Below are 19,900 nucleotides of genomic sequence, written 5' to 3' on the forward strand. Positions count from 1 at the left end.
CCAGCTCATGGGTGCCCACAGCATCCCGAAGAGGACATTGGATCTCTTGAAGGTGAAATCACATGCAGTTGTGAGCCACTCAGTGTGGGTTTGCAAGAGTAGTACATTCTCCTAACCTTAACCAACAAGCCATCTCTAGAGGCCTAGCTTGTGCCCTTCTTTTTAGTGTCTCAAGCAGAGACTCTTCCTCTGCTTGTATTTCCTCACCTACTTCCTCCTTTCCTCCTCTCCTTTGGCCTTAGTCCTCCAAGGAGCATGACCCCATCCCTCTTTTCTGGGTTCTCAAGCCCCACCAGTAAGGCTTCTGCTCATGCTACTCTGTGGGACCTTTGTGCTAGGTTGAGTGTATCCATTCTATGACGTGGACTCTGTCAACAGCACTGGACACTGCCTACCACTCTTGACATCTACCCTCTCTCTGGGGTTTCCCCTGCAGTGTGTCTGTCCAGCAGTCTCCTAGGTGCATCTTCCTGTTTGGGGGGAACTTGCTTGAGGATGCTGTGCGGACAGTGCCTGCCCATATGGACCCATAGGCAGACAAGAGGCACAGGCAGCCAGCGGCCATAAAGTGCTGTGGAGAAAAGGAAAGCAAGGGGCGGGGACATCGTGGAGAGTGCTTCCAAATAGGGCTGTGTCAGAGAAGTCCTTCTAACAGATAGCATCTGGACAAGAGATCTGTGTAGCCATGTTGTATTTGTGAAGTGTGACTGTTCCCTACCCTATGCTTGCCTGGGCTAATCTCCCAATGTTTCCTTAGCATCTGGGACAGGGTCTATCGAACCCATAGACACCAAGTAGTTTGTTGATTGACTGACTGATTGAATGAATGAATGAATGAATGAATGAATGAATGAGTGGGCAGTCTTCTGTGGAGCAAGCAAATAGCATAGTAATAAGAGAAAGCAAGCCAGCAGGAGCCTAGACTTCCTTGTTGGGTAGCTGTGTTTCTGTCCAACTCCTAGGGGAGGAGAGGTGAGCGTAGAGCTCAGACTTGAAGCCCACCAGGTTAATTTTAGTTGCCTCCTGTTCATACCCTGTCCTTATGTCTTGGTGTAAGTTGGGCTTCTGCATATTATCTGCCTTCCTGGGCAGTTCACACTGAAATGCTTGGGAAGAGGTGGGTACATGGGAGAGCGAGAGATGGAATCCCTGCCTTAGCATAGCAGACAGCTCTGCAAGCTGGGCCATCACCCTCCTTAAGACACAGGTATAAGGTGCCTCTATTGTAACCCTTCAGTGCTAGGGGTATATGGTCCTTGGGTACAGGGCCACTGCAGATATATGCTCCTCCTGGTCCTCTTCAGTTTCCAGGGCTGCTTCATGCACACATCCCATACCCACCTACCATCAGGGCCCAGGAATAAGGGAAATAGAACTATCCCGGGTAGGAGAGAGGACAGCCAAAGCATCTACTCTATAAGAAGGACACTACCTTTTTCCCAGGAGTTTGAGCCCCACATGTCAATTGTACTGTTGCTCCTCTCAAGTGGGGCTGACTCCAGCCTGTGTGAACAGACTGGGCACTCGAGCCTGGACACTGGTAGCTCCAGTGAGGGTAAGAGGTGGCATATTGTGGGTCAGCCATAAGCCTGAGTGCTGGCTGCCATTCTCTTTTTTTATAGTGTTGGTCTTTGGTTGGGTTCAGCTATGACATTTCCCATTATTCTGTCAGGGAAGGGGCTGCTGGAGGAAGTCCACAGGACCCATCCATGGGAAACCCCTTTCCACCCGCTTTCAGGTGAGCAGTAGCCAGTCTCTACAGTTTTCCCAGCCTCGCCAGTCACCACAGACTGCTGCACATTTGCATTTAACTTGTTGGAAGGTTTGTTCTAGAACAGCGGTTCTCAACCTTCCTGATGCTGCAACCCTTTAGTACAGTACCTCATGTTGTGGTGACCCCAGTCATTAAATTATTTTTGTTGCTTCTTCACAACTGAACTTTGCTGCTGTTAGGAATCCTAGTGTGAATACCTTATATGTGGATATCTGATATCTGAAAAGGCGGTCAAGTCCTCGGGGTCGTAACCCACAGGTTGAGAAACACTGGTTTAAACGGTATTTGTCCTGTTCTGAGCAAATAACAGTAGTGTGGGGAGCTGGAAGGAAGACACAGGCTGGACGTCAGTGTTGAGAGCCCAGAAGAATAGTGGCCTGCCACCTCTGCCAGTTCAGCAAGGCTGGCCGGCCTTGTTGTGTGCTGTCGACTTTAGAGACTGTTGGGACTGTCACAGCCTGCTTTCATCCAGCCAGTCTTGTTTCTCATCCTTGGCTTTCTATGCCTTTTCCAAACTTCTGCTTCCCAGCAGACCACAGGGATGTGGACCTGCAGTGCTGTTACAGTCATTCTGGTAGGTCATGAGTCCTGCCTGTGTGTGAGTTTGCTCAGCTGCATGTCACTGGAAAGTTCGAGTGTGGTCTTCTTTGGCCACCGGAATGATCCCAAACAAAAGGATTGAGACTGCCATGGGAAGGTCAGTCAGTGTCCCATCCCTCGGTGTGAACCTGCCTCTGCCCTCACACCCTCACTTCAGGGCTCTCATGGATTATTTTTACTGCCGTTTCCTTCCATATTTGCATTTTTTAAAAATAGCAGTGCTGAGTGAATCCTTTCTCGGGCAAGTAAGTCTGCCTAGCGAGGTAGGATAATGCACTTTCCAAGTGGCTATTGATTAGCTGTCGCTTCACGGCTTTGGGGGAGCATGGCCACAGCAGGCCACTGTGCTGCCTGGGGGAGCAGAGAGGCTCCTTGCTTCAGCTTCGGGAAGAGTGGTGGCTTGACACTACCAAAAGGTCACATTAAAGGTGGGGGACAAAGCAGGAACACCCTCAACGAGGTCCCAAGGGCTGTCCCCGAGATTGAGGCCACCTCCTCCCACCAGTGCCCCGTAGCTTACTCATGACCCGGTCCAAAGCTGCGCTCTTTGCAGGAAGCTGCCCATCCACCTGAAGTCTTGAGAGTGGCAAAACGGTGTCCTCTGCATGCTGCCAGAATCTGGTTTTTGCTTCCGTGGCAACAGCTGGTGGGGTCCAGTCCTTAACCTCTGTCTCTGTCCTTCTCAGCGCTTCCCATCCCCCTGGCACTGGCCCAGCTTGGAGTCTGGCCCACCTGATCTGTCTCTCAAACCTAAGGCCATGTCCTTTTGAGGGCTTGGTGCCAGTGTGTCTGTCCCCAGGACTGAGCCACAAAAAGGGTTGTTAGGGAATTCTGAGTAGTGCGCAGTGTTAATTATTTTAAGCCACCGTGTTTTGACACCTTGATCTACAGGTCAGTCTATTAAAAACAAATGTACCGGTGGAGTGTGATAGCGCACACTAAGATAGTGCGATCCCAACACTCAGGACCCCGAGGCAGGAAGAGCATGAAATGAGTTCACGGTGAGGTCTCACTGGGCTGTGTAATGAGACCTGAAAGGATGAAATAAAAGAAAAGAAAGCCTTGCACGCATAAGGCTCTAGGTTCAGTTCCCAGGCCAGAAAGAAAATGAAGAACTACACATTGCTGTCTTTATCCACATTCATTCAGGAGGTCTGAAGTGAAAGATCAGAACTTTGTTTTACTCTAATTAGAATTTCTTTCTTGCTTTGTGTGATGGTGCATGCCTTTAATCTCAGCCCTCAGGAGGCAGAGGCAGGTGGTTCTCTGTAAGTTCAAGGCCAGCATGGTCTATAAAGTGAGTCCAGGACAGCCAAGGCTCTATTAACCAGAGAAACCTTGTCTCGTCTCTCTCTCTCTCATACATACACACACAGCCAGAACTTTTCTTTCTCTTTCTTTCTTTCTTTCTTTCTTTCTTTCTTTCTTTCTTTCTTTCTCTCTTTCTCTCTTTCTCTCTTTCTCTCTTTCTCTCTCTCTCTCCCCCCTCTCTCTCTTTCTTTTCTGAAATTGGATCTCACAGGGTAGCTCTAGCAGCTAGGAACTTTGTTGTTGTTTGTTTGTTTTTTTTTAATTAATTTATTTTTATTTTATGTATATTGGTGTTTGACTACATGTATGTTTATATGAGGGTGTCAGATCCCCTGGAACAGGGGTTATAGACAGTTGGGAGCTGCCATGTAGGTGCTGGGAATTGAACCTGGGTTCTCTGGAAGAGCAGTCAGTGCTCTTAACTGCTGAGCCATCTTTTCAGCCCTGTTTTTTGTCTTTTTGAGACAGGATTTCTCTGTGTAACAGAGCCTTGGCTGTCCTGGGCTCACTTTGTAGACCAGTCTGGCCTCGAACTCACAGATCCACCTGCCTCTAACTCCTGAGCCCTGGGATTAAAAGCATGCACCATTGTGCCTGGCCTTTTTAGTTTTTGTGCATGTGGGTGGCTTGCGCCATGTGCATGTCTGGTGTCCGAGGAGGCCAGAAGACGGTATTAGATCCAGTGGTGCTGGAGTTGCAGACCTCTATCTGTTATCATGTGGGTTCTGGGAACGGAACCCTGGTCCTCTGGAAGAGTAGCCAGTCCTCTTAACCACCGAACCATCTCTCTAGCTACAGAACTATTTTTAAAACACTCCCTGGGGAAATCTGATTAGCAGCCACCTAAACAGCCTCTTCCTCCTAAGAGCTCTGTTGGCTGCCTCCGTTCTTCACTGCTCCATGACCTTGCTGTTGCAGGGCTCCTTTTTCATTTTAAGGGATCCCTGTTTGTTTCCACCAGTTGCTCTTGAAAAGCAGCTCAGCAGCCTGTGGCCAGCCATGCGCCACCTTGTGGTTGCGAACTGTAAAATGCAGCCTCTTGAAGTCCAGCTGGTGCCCTCAGGACCTATATACTCTGTCAGGTGTCTGGTGAGCTCATGAGACCAGATAATCCTCTAAAGGTCATGCATTCCCAGGGAAAGGAAGTTTCATGTGTAATTGTGTAGGATGTGGCATCATTGGTTCTGGTATTGGTGCTCTTCTCTGTATTCTGCCTTTCCCTGCAGGGTACCATAAGGCTGCTAACCTGTTTCTGGTGGGGTCCCTGGCTGTGATGCTTGCTTTATTGTGGCTCAGCTCAGCCCTGAATCTCCTCTCTCTGAGTGGGATCAGACCTCCCCCTTAGGTGCCTGAGCCCAACTTGGTCTTCTTCCCCCCAGCACCTCTGCTGGGCCTGAGATAGCACCGGTTCCCTGTCCAGGGCTTAAGTGTTGCTGTTCCTTCTGTAGCCAAGAGCCCCTTGTAATACTGCTGAGTGGTCCTAGCAGTAACCTCTGCAGACAGGCTCACCTCGCTGTCTGTGTGCATTCTGATTCAGCCTCCAGCCATAACCATCACTCTGGGAGCATTCCAGCTTATAAAAGGGGTGGGAAGAGAATGTTGACCATATAAGCTAGAAGGGTATTAATACTACACAATTCATTGTCTCCCCTGATAGACCTAAAATCCTTTCAATTTAATAATGCATCAATTTAAAATGCATCATGATACAGCTGTGTTAATTTCTGCATTTCATTCCATCCTTTGTAAGTGTTGTTTCACATGCAATTGACTTCTCCGACCAACCTATTAGCTCCTCAGAAGACTGCCTTGGTGCTCTAGTCCCTGAGGGCCATGCTGACCTGCTTTGGGGTTTTGTAGGGATGTACTCCCCAAATAGACCACTCATGTGCTGAAGCAGAAGTGTGGCCTGCAGCAAGAAGAGATGCTAGGCAGGTGCCACTCAGGGTCCCTGGAGACTGTGGAGTGTAAGCTCTGGGGCTGCCCTGTCTCAGGGAGACTTCTGGTTCCCAGGAGGTGCCTTGATATCCATATGGGTGTAGCAGTACATGTCCTCAGCAAAACCTGGTTCTTGTTTGCTCCCCACTGCCTAAACTCCACTTTTCCCTGTCTATCTTGCCTCCTCATGAATAGCTGTGGCCTTGTCTAACTGTATCTGAGGAATAGGCAGCTCTTGCCTCAGCTGTTCTGAGTACTTTTCAAGTGGTACTTTTGTTCTGCTCCCCTGTCCTGAGATACTTGTTGCTGCCATGAACTGGAAGAAATAGAGGTGGAAGGTCTTTGGACTCATCCAAGTAGTAGTGTCATCCCCCAGAAGCCCCTTTGCTTGCCTTGGGATGCCAGCATGCCCCTGGTGGTCTCTTCTCGTTGGCCTGAAAATAGCAAATGTGGGTATTTGTAAAGGTGGTGATGAGGTTGTGGGGCCCTGGGAGTGTGTTCTTCCTCTCGGCTATTTCTGTTACTTTCTCCCCCGTTTTCTTCTCTGTCTTGTTTTTAGACACAGTCTCTGTGCAGCGGCATCCTCTAGTCCCCGGCTTGTGATCTCTTGTTCCAGCCTCCTGCATGCTGAGGTGACAGGTGCACACCACCATGCCTGGCTGCTTGCAACCTTTTGTGTTTACTTCTTCAAGAGAGAGCCCTGCTCCTCCTGATGGCGTATTTTTTTGCTGTCAACTCTGCCACCAAGTCCCTGATCATTTCAAGCACTGCATCACAAAGACCAGCCTCCTTCCAGACTTCCCCTCCTTCCCTCTCACTGAGCAGGTAGCTGCTTTCAGTCTGCTGTCTGTCCCCCACAGTCCTGCATCCCTAGTTCATCCCAGCCAAGCTGGTAACTTCTGCAGATCCCAGGCAGTGGTGCCGTGTGTCCCATGCCACAGCCTGCTACACAGCTCCTGGCTGCAGGCTTGGAGTCTGGGAACAGAGTTCTTAGTGGTGTGCCTGTCCTGGTCTCCTGTCACAGGGCTGTAGGTCCTAGACAGCCTAGCTCCTCTTGCAATCTGAAAGAGAAGTCTCTCGAGTTACCCAGCTCAGCAGCTGCATCGTCCTAAACAGATGCTCAGGCAGAACTTCACTGTTCCCTATCACAAACTCTGTGAGCCTGACCCATCCTTCTGTTCCTTCCTCCTATGGGGCATCTAACTTGGGGCTTTGTGCATACTAGGCACTACAAGTGAGTGCCACCCCTATGTTTATGCTCTTGTATCTCAAATCTATAGGAAACATTCAAAAGCTATTGACTGACTCAGTGGACCCCAGCTTGTGCCTTCACTGAGCCTCTGTGGGATGGTTCCTGGATAGTGTGTTTGGAATGTTCTAGCCAAATTCAAATACTTTTCAAACCATTCATTCGTTCGTTCGTTCCTTCATTCATTTCTGAGGCAGGATCTCACTATGGTATCTCAGCTGGCCCGGAACTCTCAGTTTAGACCAGGCTGGCCTCAAACTCACAGAAATCCTCCTACCTGCCAAGTGCTGGGATTAAAGGCACATATCACCACACGTTGCCAGCATTTCTTTTCTCTTCTTCCCCTCCCCCAAGCACTTGAGGCCCGCTGGCCAAGTATGTTTTGTTGGGTAAGTGTTCCATCCTCACGTGGAGGTGCTGATTGCTGAGTTCCCGCCAGCTGAGCCGCATGGTAGTCAACTGCTCCGAGAAAGCCCTTGCTCTGGCACAGGCTGGAAGCCCTGACCAGTCACGTGCCCGTTCTAGCGTGGAGTTGGGAAGACACTGAAAGAGGGCCTGGCTCCAGCAAGAAGCCTGTTTTTCTGCCTCCTCTTCATTTGTTGCTCTAGCCGACAGAGGGGTCAAGGAAGACCAGAACTATAAGCTTCCATAGAAAAATGTCTAAGTGTGGACATAGAGACGTTGCAGTTGTGGAGGTTTTGTTGCTGGAAGGGGATGGCTGTCCCTCTGTGGGGCTTGGTCGTGGGTGCTGGGCAGAGACTAGGGTGGAATGAGGATTCTCAAGCTTCCCAGACTTTGCTAGTGACCCACAGTAAACAGTCTATGGCATGGGACATGGGACATTAGTGTATTCATTATATACAACTGAAAAGACTTCCTCAGAATAGCCCCTGTCCATCTTGTATAGATGTAATGCACATAGGTACCAGTGCTGGCTGTGTCCCACTAAGTTGATCTATGGCCCACTAATGGGTCATAAGCACTGCTGTGGAGAGTCTGCCATTCTAGGATTCCCAGCAGAGGAATGAACCCTGCGATCTGGCATGCGGAGCCTCCCAGGCCACTTAGGTAGGGCTAGGCTGAAGCAGCAGCCACAATGAGGCAGGGCAGTGTGCGGTGGGGCGCTGCAGCGCCAGTCAACAGCAGGAGGTCCTTCAGGCACAGGAGAACCAGAGGCAGGTCCCTTTGCCAGGGCCTACAGTAGGCTGGGCAAGGCATCTTCCATACCCTCAGCTGTCTTATTTCACTTTTCCGGTACAGAATGCTAGGGAGGGAACATGACAGACAGGTGTTCTCCCTTTAGAACACATCCTAGTCCTTATTTCTGTCTTCGTCTATATGTTGAGACTCAGACCCAGCTCAGGCTGTGGAGGGCAGCTCGGTGGCTGGCTTACTTACCTCCTTGGGAAGTAGCAAATTGGGACTAAATCTTCCATGCTAGTCTGGTGGAGCGTTCCCTTCAGGTGTTGGTTGGAGTCCTGGCCCTGTGAACAGCTTCAGTCCCTGTGTGGCTTCTTTTGGTCAGTAGTGGGAAACCTCACTGTTTGAACACTTCTAAAAGAGAGCCTGGTGGTGGAACAGCATACATGCCTTTAATCCCAGCATTAGGAGGCAGAGGCAGGCGGATCTCTGAGTTCGTGGTCAGCCTGGGCTACACAGAGAAACCCTGTCTTGAAAAACAAACAAAAACAAAAAGTCTAAAGCAGGGCCCGCTGTAAACTGTCTCTGTTTCTCCACTCACCGGGGACCTAGTGAGGGGCTGGCAAGCAGTATATCCTGGAACTCTTGATCATCAAGCTGCAGTGGGTGTGAGGCCTGACTGCCTCGGGGCATTCCTGCTCCCCTAAAGGGACCACTGCCTGTGGTTTTGACAGGAGAGGAATGGCAGCAGTGTGGCTGGTGGCTCCTGTTCCTGAGACATGCATGCTTAGGCCCATCAGACCCTTTTTGTGGGGGCTGGAGAGAGGGCTCTTGCAGAAGACCCAAGTTTAGATCCCGGCGTTGCTGTCAGGTGGCTTACAATTGCCTGTAACTATAGCTCCAGGGACTCTGTGGGCACCTGTACGTGTGCACATGCCCACGCACAGATGTGCTTATATACACATAAGTAAAAAATGAAAGTTTTAAATACGCCTTCCTGTGGCCTTTTGGCAGCTCCTCCTTGAGTGCGGAGCCTCGCTAATTGGCGCCATCTTACTTTAGCTTCCTTCTGTTTTCAGCTCCTTAGCCTTGGAAAGTTTTATAAAGGAAAAATTTTATAACTTATTTTATTTGATGTACATTGGTGTTTTGACTGCATGCATGTCTGTAGGAGGGTGTCAGATCCCCTGGAACTGGAGTCACAGACAGTTATGAGCTGCCATGTGGGTGCTGGGATTTGAACCTGGGTCCTCTGAAAGAGCAGTCAATGCTCTTAACCTCTGAGCCATCTCTTCAGCCCCCAAGGAAAATTTTAAAAGATGTATTTATTTATGTTTATGAGTACTCTATTTGCCTGTACGCCTGCAGGACAGAAGAGGGCATCAGATTCTATTATATTCTATTATAGATCGTTGTGAGCCACCATGTATTTGCTGGATATTGAACTCAGGACCTCTGGAAAAGCAGAGAGTGCTCTTAACTGCTGAGCCATCTCTCCAGCCCCATTATACAGGAAATTTTTATAGTCCACCTGATCGGCCAAGATCAGTTTTATGAATGAGCTTCTAGACTGGGAACAGGACAATAAGAGCAGCCCAGGGAGGCGGCCTCGGCAGCAGGTGGGCCTCTGAAGCCCAGATCAGCGAGGGCAGAGCCTGCTCGCTCTCCGGCAGTGCCTTTTTCCTGGGACTGCTGCCTGCAGTCTTTCCTTCATCGTGTGTACAGCTGTGTGAGTGGACATGCTGACTCCCGCCTGTGCCTGCGGAAGCCAGTAGAGGTTTCCTCATGTCATTCTCTGTTTTATGTATTATTTTATGTGCATAATTGTTTTGCCTGCATGTGTATGTGTGCACCGCTTGTGTGTAGTGCCCTGCCCACGAGGCCAGAGGTGATGATAGATCCCCTGGAACTGGAATTACAGGTGGTTATGAGCTGCCATGTAAATTAGGGAGCCCTACGGATTTTTATTTTTAATTGTTTTTAAGTAAAATAGGCTGGAGAGATGGCTCAGCTGTTGAAAGTGATGACTGCTCTTCCAGGGGACCAGAATTTGGTTCCTAGCACACATGTCAGGCAGTTCACAGCTCCAGTTCCAAGTGGTTGAATACCCTCTTCTGGCCCCTATGAGTACTGCACACATAAACACTAAAATCTTACATTTAAAGAATTATATTTAGGAGCTGGGCACAGTGGTGTAGGCCTGTAATCCCAGCACTCAGGCAGGCGGATGAATCTATGAATTCGAGGTCAGCCTGGTCTACAGAGCAAGTCTAGGACAGCCAAGACTATGCAGATAAACCCTGTCTCGAAAAACGTGTGTGTGTGTGTGTGTGTATGTGTGTGTGTGTGTGTGTGTGTGTTTAAGTTGGGTGGTGGTGGTACACACTCAGGAGACAGAGGCAGGAGGAACTTTGTGAGTTTAAGGCCAACCTGGTCTACAGAGTGAGTTCCAGGACAGTTAGGGCTACACAGAGAAACCCTGTTTCAAAAAACATACACACACACACACACACATATATGTATATATATCATCTCTATGAGTACTTGTGTACCATGATGAACGTGTAGAGGTCAGAGGACACCTGTGGGAGTCAGTTCTCTTCTACCATGTGACTTTGAATCAGTTTGTCAAGCTTGGTGGCAAGCCATTGTCACTGACCCCCCTTCCTTATTTATTTGTATTTATTTAATCACATGTATGTGTTTTCTGGGGTGGGAAACGTGTACGCCATGGTGCTGGCGTAGCAATAGAGGACACCTTTCAGGCATTGGTTCTTCTTTACCATGTGGAGTCTGGGGCTTGGACTCAGGTTGTCAGGGTGACAAGCACCCGTCAGCCCCTTTGTGTTTTTTGTTTTGTTGTTTAAACATAGTCTCACTGGCTCTGAGTTCATTTACTCTGTTGTCTAGACTGGCTGACCAGGGAATTTGAGGGTCCACTCGTCTCTGCCTCAGCCTCCTCACCCAGGGCTAGGGTTAATAGAGCTGCCGCTGCACCTGGCTTTATAATGGCACCAAGGATCTGAACCTTGATCCTTATGGCTACACAGCAAGTCCTTACCCACTGAACCATCTCCTCAGCCCTGAATAGCATTAGTAATATGCCAGTTTAAAAAAGAAGCTGGGCAGTGGTGGCACACGCCTTTAATCTCAGCACTCGGGAGGTTGAGACAGGAGGATTTGAGTTCAAGGCTAGCTTGGTCTATAGAATGTGTTCTAGGACAGCTAGGGCTACAGAGAAACCTTGTCTTGAAAAACCAAAGCAGATGGGGGTACAAATGGCACATAGCTTTTTATGTTGTTTTGTTTTGTTGTTGTTGTTTTGAAACAGGGTTTATCTGTGTAGCTTTGGCTGTCTTGGACTTTGTAGACCAGGCTGGCCTTGAACTCACAGAGATCAGCCTTCCTCTGCCTTCCTGAGTGCTGGAATTACAGGCATGTGCCACCAGGCCCAGCTGTGGCAGAGGTATATAGAGCTCTGAATTTGAGGCCATCCAGGTCTAAATAGTTCCAGCCAGAGCTACACCGTAAAGACCCTGTCTTAAATGGGGGGAAGGGACGCAAAAAGTGGGTACAGTAGAGGTAGTGGAGAAGATCTGTGACACGTTGTTCTCCACTGTCCAAAGCAGCTGGGGGTTTTTTGGCCTAGACATAGCTGATGTGCTGGCTCGTCATTCCTGTGGCAGGAGCTGACCTATTTATCCTAAGATGTCCAACAGCACCTTGGCCTCAACATTCGATGCCGTGTGTGACAGTCTGGAATATCACTAGCCATTTTCAAATGTCCCTAGGGTGAGGAGAGGACAGAGTGGCTCCCAGCTGAAAAATCACAGAACCAGTTCCTTCCCTTGCCAACAGATAGATGATCCCAGTATGTTACTTTGGCTCTGGGCCCATGGGGACTTCTGCCTTGCTCAGGATTCCTCTCCTGAGATCTGAGTAACCTCTCTCCCTCTCTCTCCCTCTGCCCCTTTTAAACCCTGCCCAGCATCTATAAGGTGGCGTTGTCTCTGGGAAGCTCACTGCCTTATTCACCCAGATATGTGGTCAGAGTGACCCCTTCACATCACCATGCTTCATTTTTTTTATGGCTCTACACACAGCCTGGCCTGTGTCTGCTCTGCTTCTCTCACTGCCCTGGAGCTGGAGCCAGGCAGAGCAGAGAAGCTGGACACAGATAGATGTTGGATAGTGGACTCCTTAAAGCCAACTCCTCTCCTTCACAGCATGGCCCTGAGCTGATTCCAGAGAAGGCAAAAGAGACCGCTCCTTGCCCTCCTTTGCTCTGTTTTGTTATGTGTACCCAAAGTGATCAGTGTATATTTCACGCCATCCATGATTCCTCCCACGCAGAGCCTGACGTTCAGTGTCATGGCTTCTCTCCTGTTGTTCCAAAACTTCTATTCACCGATGCTTTCCAGGAAGCGGTAGACATTAGCTGGCCACCTCTGACGGTGGCTGAGCATTTTAGAGGCTGGAGACAGTTTAGTCTATGTAGTCCCACTCAGTTCTGGCAGTGTTGTGATGGCAACATTGGAGGCACTCCTTGGAGATAGAAACTTGGGCTTTTATTTCACAGCTCTAGTTTTGTGGTAGAATATGTTTTTCAACTCAGGCAGGTGCTTACCACCTGGTGAGGTCTGGCACCTGTGACTTAAGTACTTGACCTTTTGGGGTGGAAGGGAATTGGAGAGCAAGCACACTACCTGTGGCCCAGGGATGGAGCCTTAGGGGGATTCTGTGACACCTAAAGTCAGACCCACCACAGCTGCCTTCCAAATGCCTCAGATGCTTTTATAACTGCAGGGCTCTGTTTGAGGATGTGTGGGCCCACTAGAAGTAAGTTTTACTCTGTCCTATCTCTGCATCTCTTGGGAGGGATAAGTGTCTGTATGATGGAAAGAAAGGACAGGACCCAGGCTGCCAAGGTCAGGACTAGGCTCTGGATCGTCTGTGAGCTGTGTGGATGACATTCAGGGTGGCCCATACATACATGTGTTTGCCTCCCTGCCTCCCGTGACAGCATCTGGATCTGACAAAGGCCAAGAGGGCCATAGTCTGTAGACTCAGCTCAAGGCTCTCCTCAAGGACTCTCTTCCTCTTGAATTTCCCATATGCAGCTTTGGGTTTCTATGATGATTTGGGCCCCTAATTGGTGGCTTTTGAAGACCAAAGCCAAGGGAGCAGTTGAAATTAAGCTAAGGGTGGGGCAGACACAGTGTCTTTATAGTACAAAAGGACACAGGCCTCCTCTCCACGTACCCATAATTGCCTTAAAGCAAAGGAAGGAAGAGCCTTTTAGGACCTCAGCCTCTGTTCCCTGGGTGCAGGGAGCCAGGCAGTGGTGGCTGATTGTAGCGGTTGTGTGTACGTGTGGCCAGCCAGTGCTTTCTTTGTGGCCTCAACCCTGTCACAGGTCCCAGAGTTAGCTGCTGAGGTACCGTGTGTACCTGTAAACAGCAGGCTGACCCCAATCCCAAGGCTGTTGTCACCTGGAACTGGTCCTGCTTGGTGGTGTGGTTTATTGCTTCCCTGTAAGTCATAGCTTACTTCTAGAGCTTGTTTTAGTTGCCTTTACCAAAGCTTCAGTGTACTAGAATCTTCCTTTTCAGCGTTTCTGTTTACTCCTCTGGCAGTCGCTTCCACAGTTGAGAGCAGAGAGGCCTTGCTGAGGGTATTACCTTGGGTGGAGTTTAAGGGGACAGCTTTCCCTGGTGTGTGCTTGCCTGTCCTGGAGCAGAGGAGCTGTGCCGCCACCTATGGGTGGCTGAAGGGTGGCAGAAGAGCAGTCCTGATTTAGAGACACAAGAACAGAGAAGACAACCAGCCTGGCAGAGAAGTAGCTCTGCCTGGGCTGCTGGAGGCCACCCGGCAGCGTGGCAGCAGTGGGTAGCAGTTGCTGGGGGTTCACATGGATCAAAATAGGCTCTGCAGCCAGCATTAGAGCCACGCAGCTCGGGCCCTGCAACACCACAGATAAGGAGCAGGCTGCAGCTGGGCAGGCTGGATAACCCACATTAGAAGGGTGGAGTCTGGTGACAGCTCCCTTCAGGATGACTGGCCACTGCCCAGGGTCAGAGCAGTCCCTGCCCACTCAAGGTCAGAGGGCAGACACTTGAAGAAGGATTTAACTCATCAATATGTTTGCTTTTGTAGGATGAGCTAAACCCTGTACTAGACTGTGGTGTAGCTGTGCTTTCCAGTGCACAAGAACATCTCCAGTGTGGAGGAAGGGACAAGCAAGAGGGTGGAGATAGGGTAGAAGTCTACTTTCTTGCCTTTGGTGGGAGACATGGCTGCAGGAGCACTGGCACGTGCCTGCATGGAATGCATTCTGCCTTCAGGTCTGCTGCTTACATGCCTCTACACACATTTTCTTTACAGTTGAAACTGGAAGACCGCTCTGTGGTGCCCCGGGATGTGGTCCGCCACATGCGTTCAACTGTGAGTCTGGTTCTCGTGCCCTCCTGGGTCTTGAGCCTTCTGCTCCCACTCTGTATTTGGAAGAGAGATGCCGGGTTGGGGAGTGGAGGGCATAGGGACTATCTGGGTGGGTCTTCTATGGCAGCCTTGTGGGCTATTTCTTTCCTCTGTAGGACAGTCAGTGTGGCACAGTGATAGATGTCAACATTGACTGTGCTGTCAAGCTCATTGGCACCAACTGCATCATCTACCCTGTCAACAGCAAGGACCTCCAGCACATCTGGGTGAGTGGCTTGTCATCTTGCCTGTATGGCATCTTTGCTGCTCCTGCCAAGTGTAATTTTGATGGGTCAAATGGCTCAGTGCTTGGTCACTGTGGCCAGCCTGCTCCTGGCACAGGAGGTCAGAGTATGCTCTTCCTTAGTATCAGCACAGATTGCTGACAAATGTGGTCACTTTCCTTGTCTCCTCACCTTCCACAGACATGTCTGTTTGGTGTGTATGGGTATTTTGCATGCGTAGTCTGGGTACCACTTGCGTATAGTGTAATACCACGGGAGGGCGTTAGCTTCCCTGGACCTGAAGTATCAGACAGTTGTGTGCTGCCACATGAATGCTGGGAGTGGAGCCCAGGTATTCAGCAAGAGCACACAGCACTCTTAACTGCTGACACATCTCTCCAGCTCCCTCCAACACTTAACTCTTAAAACAAGAATGCTAGAGAGATGGCTCAGCAGGCAAGAATACTTGTTCTTGCTAAGGACCTACAGTTTCAGAGGCTCCAGCTCTGTCCTTTGACCTCCGAGAGCATCAAGCACACATGGCACACATACACATACAGCAAAGTATATACACGTAAAAATAAATAAGTAACAACAAATGTTTCCTTTTAATAATTTATTTTGTAAATGACTTTAACGTACCCAGAAATGCTAAGTTCATGTGTGCACTCTCCAGTGTCTGCAGCTGTTGACATCTGCACGATTGATGTCTTCACCCAACACCCTCCCGCTAGTCGTTTATCTCCTGGGCCATTTGAAAGCTAGCTATACCTACAGCCCCCGGTACCCCTGCTCACTAGATTTTGTGTCTTCCAAAATGTGGGTCCAGCCCATGGATGGGAATCAGCAGTGACACCTTAGTGCCTAGGATCCCAGGCCCTTGCTCATTGCCCGTGCCCTTGGTCTGCAGCCCTTCATGTATGGAGACTACATCGCCTATGACTGCTGGCTGGGGAAGGTCTATGACTTGAAGAACCAGATTATCCTTAAGTTGTCTAACGGTGCCAGGTAGGTGTCAGCTTGGGGACAGCTGCCTGCTCCAAAGTAGGTGCAAGAAAGGACTGTGAGATCAAATGTGGTCCAGGACAGTGATGGGTGATGCCGGCATTCACCACCTGTATCCCAGGGCTAACTCTATTATCTCTCTCCTGCTACAACTCAGGTTTTGGGCTATCTGAGCTTAGTAAAATGTTTTCATTTAGATGTGATGAGGGCTGGTACTCTGTTGTGGGTGTGTTAATGATGGCAAGTACTTCCATTAGGCTGGGGTCCTGTCCCATGGCAGAGGCCAATTTGTAGGTGAAAGATAAATGGTATGTTTTAGAGCATGTTTTAGTCTTGGCCCTTACGGTGCCCTGGTGAGGATCAGCCTCTGTCTACTGTTTCAGGTGCTCCATGAACACAGAAGATGGTGCCAAACTCTACGATGTCTGCCCACACGTCAGCGACTCGGTACACATGCTCTGCCTGAAGGGTGTTTACTTCTCATGCTTAGGCATGAGGACTATCCAGAGGCTAGGCCAGATGTGAGGCAAGGGGAGGAAGTGCACCAGAGCAGCTAGAAACAGGGGCAGAAAATATTAGTATTTTGTTTGAGTTGTGTTAGTCTTATTTGGGTAGTTGAAACGGGGAAGGAGTGTTTTAAGATTTCTTTTATGAGCAAATCAAAAGAGAAAGAGAATGTGCACCATGTGTTTATGGGAGCACATGGGGCTAAGACAAGAGGGTGTCAGATCCCCTGGGATTGGAATTGGAGGTGATTGTGAGCCACCATATTGGTACTGGGAGCCAAACTTGCGTCCTCCGCAAGAGCAACCAGTGTGCTCTTAACTGCCCCAGCCCCTTGTTTCGTTTTTTGAGGCACAGTCTTACTCTATAGCTCAGGCTAATCTCTAACACAATCTCAGCCCCTGGGTGCTAGGATTGTTGCTGTGCCGCCACGCTGCTGGCCTTTTCTCTCCCCTTCAAGAGCACAGAGTCACTTAGTCAAGCAGGACAGAGAGCATAGTAGCACATACCCCCAGGAGGTAGTCTGTACCTGGGGGCTGTGATTACACGGCGTGTGCCACTGCTTTGTGTGCTTTGCTCCTGAGTATGTGGCCCCTGACCCCCAGGATTGCTTTTCGTGAGGCCTGTTAGGGCCTAGAACAGTCTGCAGCTGCATTTTAACATGATTCCTGGCACTTGGTTTGCAACAGGCTTGGGAAGTGTATTCTCTGTAGACTGTTCAGCGAGTCTGAAGGCCATGTTATGTGAGTTTTTCTGGCCAGCTGGGCACAGAGCACTACTGCCAAGGAGGCCTATTCATGTGTACTTTCCTCTGCCCCTAACCCTGCAGGGTCTCTTCTTTGATGACTCCTATGGCTTCTACCCAGGCCAAGTGCTTATTGGCCCTGCCAAGATCTTCTCCAGTGTCCAGTGGCTCTCAGGGGTCAAGCCTGTACTCAGCACCAAGAGCAAGTTCCGTGTGGTGGTGGAGGAGGTAAAGGCCTAGCTGGTGGGGGGAGGGGCAGAGCTGTAAGCTCCAGGACAGCTATGCTGCTGCCCTCCAGCCTGCTTCCCAGTACCCCAACCCTGGTGACTTAAGGATTGAGCACCGGGGCAGCCCAAGTTCTAGTCACCAGGTGGCTGATTGGCAGAGGTTGGTCCACTTGCCTTGCTCGGGCAAACAGAGTGGAGGGATCCTGACTCCTCATGAGTGGGTGCCACAGTTTGCCTGTGTGTAGTGCTGCAGACCTTGAAAGTCCACTTCCTGCTGTTTATTCACTCATTTCATTCATTTAGTTGGTGCAGGGGTGGGCTTTGGGTAGCTCTGGGCAGCTAGTTAAAGTGTCCCACCCACCGTCCCTAGGTACAGGTTGTAGAGTTGAAGGTCACATGGATTACCAAGAGTTTCTGCCCTGGGGGCACGGACAGCGTTAGCCCCCCACCTTCTGTCATCACTCAGGAAAACCTAGGCAGGTGAGAGTGCTCCCACCCCAAAAACCCTAGGGACTCGTCCCTGGCATGTCTTGGTCTGGCCGTAAGTGCATGGGAGGGCCAAGCAGCCCACTGGCCTCTTAGAAGCACAGCCATGCTCCCATTTTTTTCTCTTTAGGGTGAAGCGTCTCGGATGCTTTGACCATGCTCAGCGGCAGCTTGGGGAACGCTGTCTATATGTCTTCCCAGCCAAGGTAGAGCCGGCCAAGATTGCCTGGGAATGTCCAGAAAAAAACTGCGCCCAGGGGGAGGGCTCTATGGCCAAGAAGGTATGTCCTTGAGGTGGGTAGGTGTGGGCACTCAAGGAACTGGCCATGAGCCATTTCCACAGCCAGCAAGGTGGGTCTGGGCTTTAGGCCTTGGGGAGCATCCCTGAGGACCCTTGCTGGCCACTTAGGTGTGTATAGTTCTAATCCCCAAGACAGAAGTGCCTGGGGCCAGCTTAGGCCCCTGCCTGCCTCACTCCACGACTTGCTCTCCTTTGCTCTGCTCTTGTAGGTGAAGCGCCTGTTAAAGAAGCAGGTTGTGAGGATCATGTCCTGCGCCCCAGATAGCCAGTGTCCTAGAGACCATTCCATGGAAGATCCAGACAGGAAAGAGGAAGCCAGAGCCAGGGGTGAAGGAGGCTCTGCCAGCCCTGAGGAACAACCTGATGGATCAGCCAGCCCAGTGGAAATGCAGGACGAGGGGTCAGAGGAGGCTCAGGAGACAGGCGAGCCACTGCCCCCCTTCCTGCTGAAGGAGGGTGGAGACGATGGGCTGCACTCAGCAGAGCAGGATGCCGACGATGAAGCTGCGGATGACACAGACGACACCAGCTCAGTGACCTCCTCCGCCAGCTCTACCACCTCCTCCCAGAGCGGCAGTGGCACTAGTCGTAAGAAGAGTATTCCCTTGTCCATCAAAAACTTGAAGCGAAAACACAAGAGGAAGAAGAATAAGATTACCCGTGACTTTAAGCCTGGAGACAGGTAAGTTCCTAGTGTGTTTCTCATCCTGTAGTGCCCAGGTAGGGACCAGGAAAGAGCCCCCAATCTGGGCTCACATGCGTACTTGGTAGCTTCCAGGCTCTGTGTACCTTGTAGGAGCTTACGGTGCTCCTATCCCCAGATGACAGACTAGGGTAGGCCTTGGTGGATGGTCTTAGGATGGCGGCTAACCCTAACCTGGCTTTCTGGAGTCGTATTTGCCCGAGTTCCCCCTTAGGGGTCCTGGCTCAAGACTGCATCACATTTGGGGCACAGGTAAACTTTACACTCATCTTGCTTACATGAGACTCAGGTAGGCCTGGAAGGGACAGAGCGTATCTTTGTGGCCTGTGGCCTGGCTCATGGGTATACTTGGCAGGGTGGCCGTGGAGGTCGTGACCACGATGACCTCAGCTGATGTGATGTGGCAGGATGGCTCTGTGGAATGCAACATCCGTTCCAATGACCTCTTCCCTGTGCACCACCTGGACAACAACGAGTTCTGCCCGGGAGACTTTGTGGTGGACAAGCGAGGTAGTGCGGGTCTCAAAGTGGCCAGTGGGGCACTCTGGACAAGGCCCTGGGTCAGTGATGATGGGACTTGGAGAACTTTCTAGGTCTTTTAACAGGTCAGGGGAGGCCTGCGTGGTTTGAAGTGTGGTAGCCGCCAGGTACCCCAGGGTTCTTCAGCTAGTCACATCCCTTCTGGTTTCCCTAGTCCAGAGCTGCCCAGACCCTGCTGTCTACGGTGTGGTGCAATCCGGGGACCATGTTGGCCGAACCTGCATGGTGAAGTGGTTCAAGCTGCGGCCTAGTGGGGATGATGTGGAGGTGAGCATGCCGTCCTGCCTTCTTTGGGTGGGCTCTGGGGAAAGGACGGAGACTCATTCCAGCCTGGCTTGTGCCACAGCTCATTGGAGAAGAGGAAGATGTGAGTGTCTATGACATTGCTGACCACCCTGACTTTCGCTTCCGCACAACTGATATTGTCATCCGCATTGGCAACACTGAGGATGGGGCTCTGCCCAAGGAGGATGAGGTAGATGTACTCTCCAAATTCATACTCTGGACAGCAGCTCCGTCTGGGCAGAGGCTGCAGTTCCTGACACTGCCACCTGGTGGCTTCAGGAGCTAAGACCTGAGTGTCCAAGGATGGCCAGCATGGTCTGCATCAGAAATAGGCTTCCCATACACCTTATGGGCTCGGGCTTCCTGGACCCCGCCAGCTGCATTTCCT

The 19,900-nt window shown here is 50.5% G+C and overlaps 1 protein-coding gene across 3 annotated transcripts in view; it reads left to right on the forward strand.

The window, feature by feature from the left end:
• Ube2o (ubiquitin conjugating enzyme E2 O) overlaps positions 1-19,900 on the forward strand; it is a 42,766-nt gene that overhangs the window by 16,926 nt on the left and 5,940 nt on the right. For 2 of the 3 annotated variants that reach the window (XM_060386340.1, XM_060386343.1), the window contains exons 2-12: positions 14,397-14,456; positions 14,609-14,719; positions 15,627-15,724; positions 16,105-16,168; positions 17,055-17,198; positions 17,568-17,677; positions 17,814-17,964; positions 18,194-18,666; positions 19,043-19,197; positions 19,382-19,494; positions 19,574-19,702. In XM_060386340.1, coding sequence (XP_060242323.1) covers positions 14,397-14,456; positions 14,609-14,719; positions 15,627-15,724; positions 16,105-16,168; positions 17,055-17,198; positions 17,568-17,677; positions 17,814-17,964; positions 18,194-18,666; positions 19,043-19,197; positions 19,382-19,494; positions 19,574-19,702 — 1,608 coding nt within the window. The remainder of the gene's footprint in view (positions 1-14,396; positions 14,457-14,608; positions 14,720-15,626; positions 15,725-16,104; positions 16,169-17,054; positions 17,199-17,567; positions 17,678-17,813; positions 17,965-18,193; positions 18,667-19,042; positions 19,198-19,381; positions 19,495-19,573; positions 19,703-19,900) is intronic. The other variant, XM_060386342.1, reaches the window with a different exon arrangement.

The sequence above is a fragment of the Meriones unguiculatus genome, chromosome 7 (genome assembly GCF_030254825.1).
Source record: "Meriones unguiculatus strain TT.TT164.6M chromosome 7, Bangor_MerUng_6.1, whole genome shotgun sequence".
In the NCBI taxonomy this organism is placed as follows: Eukaryota; Metazoa; Chordata; class Mammalia; order Rodentia; family Muridae; genus Meriones; species Meriones unguiculatus.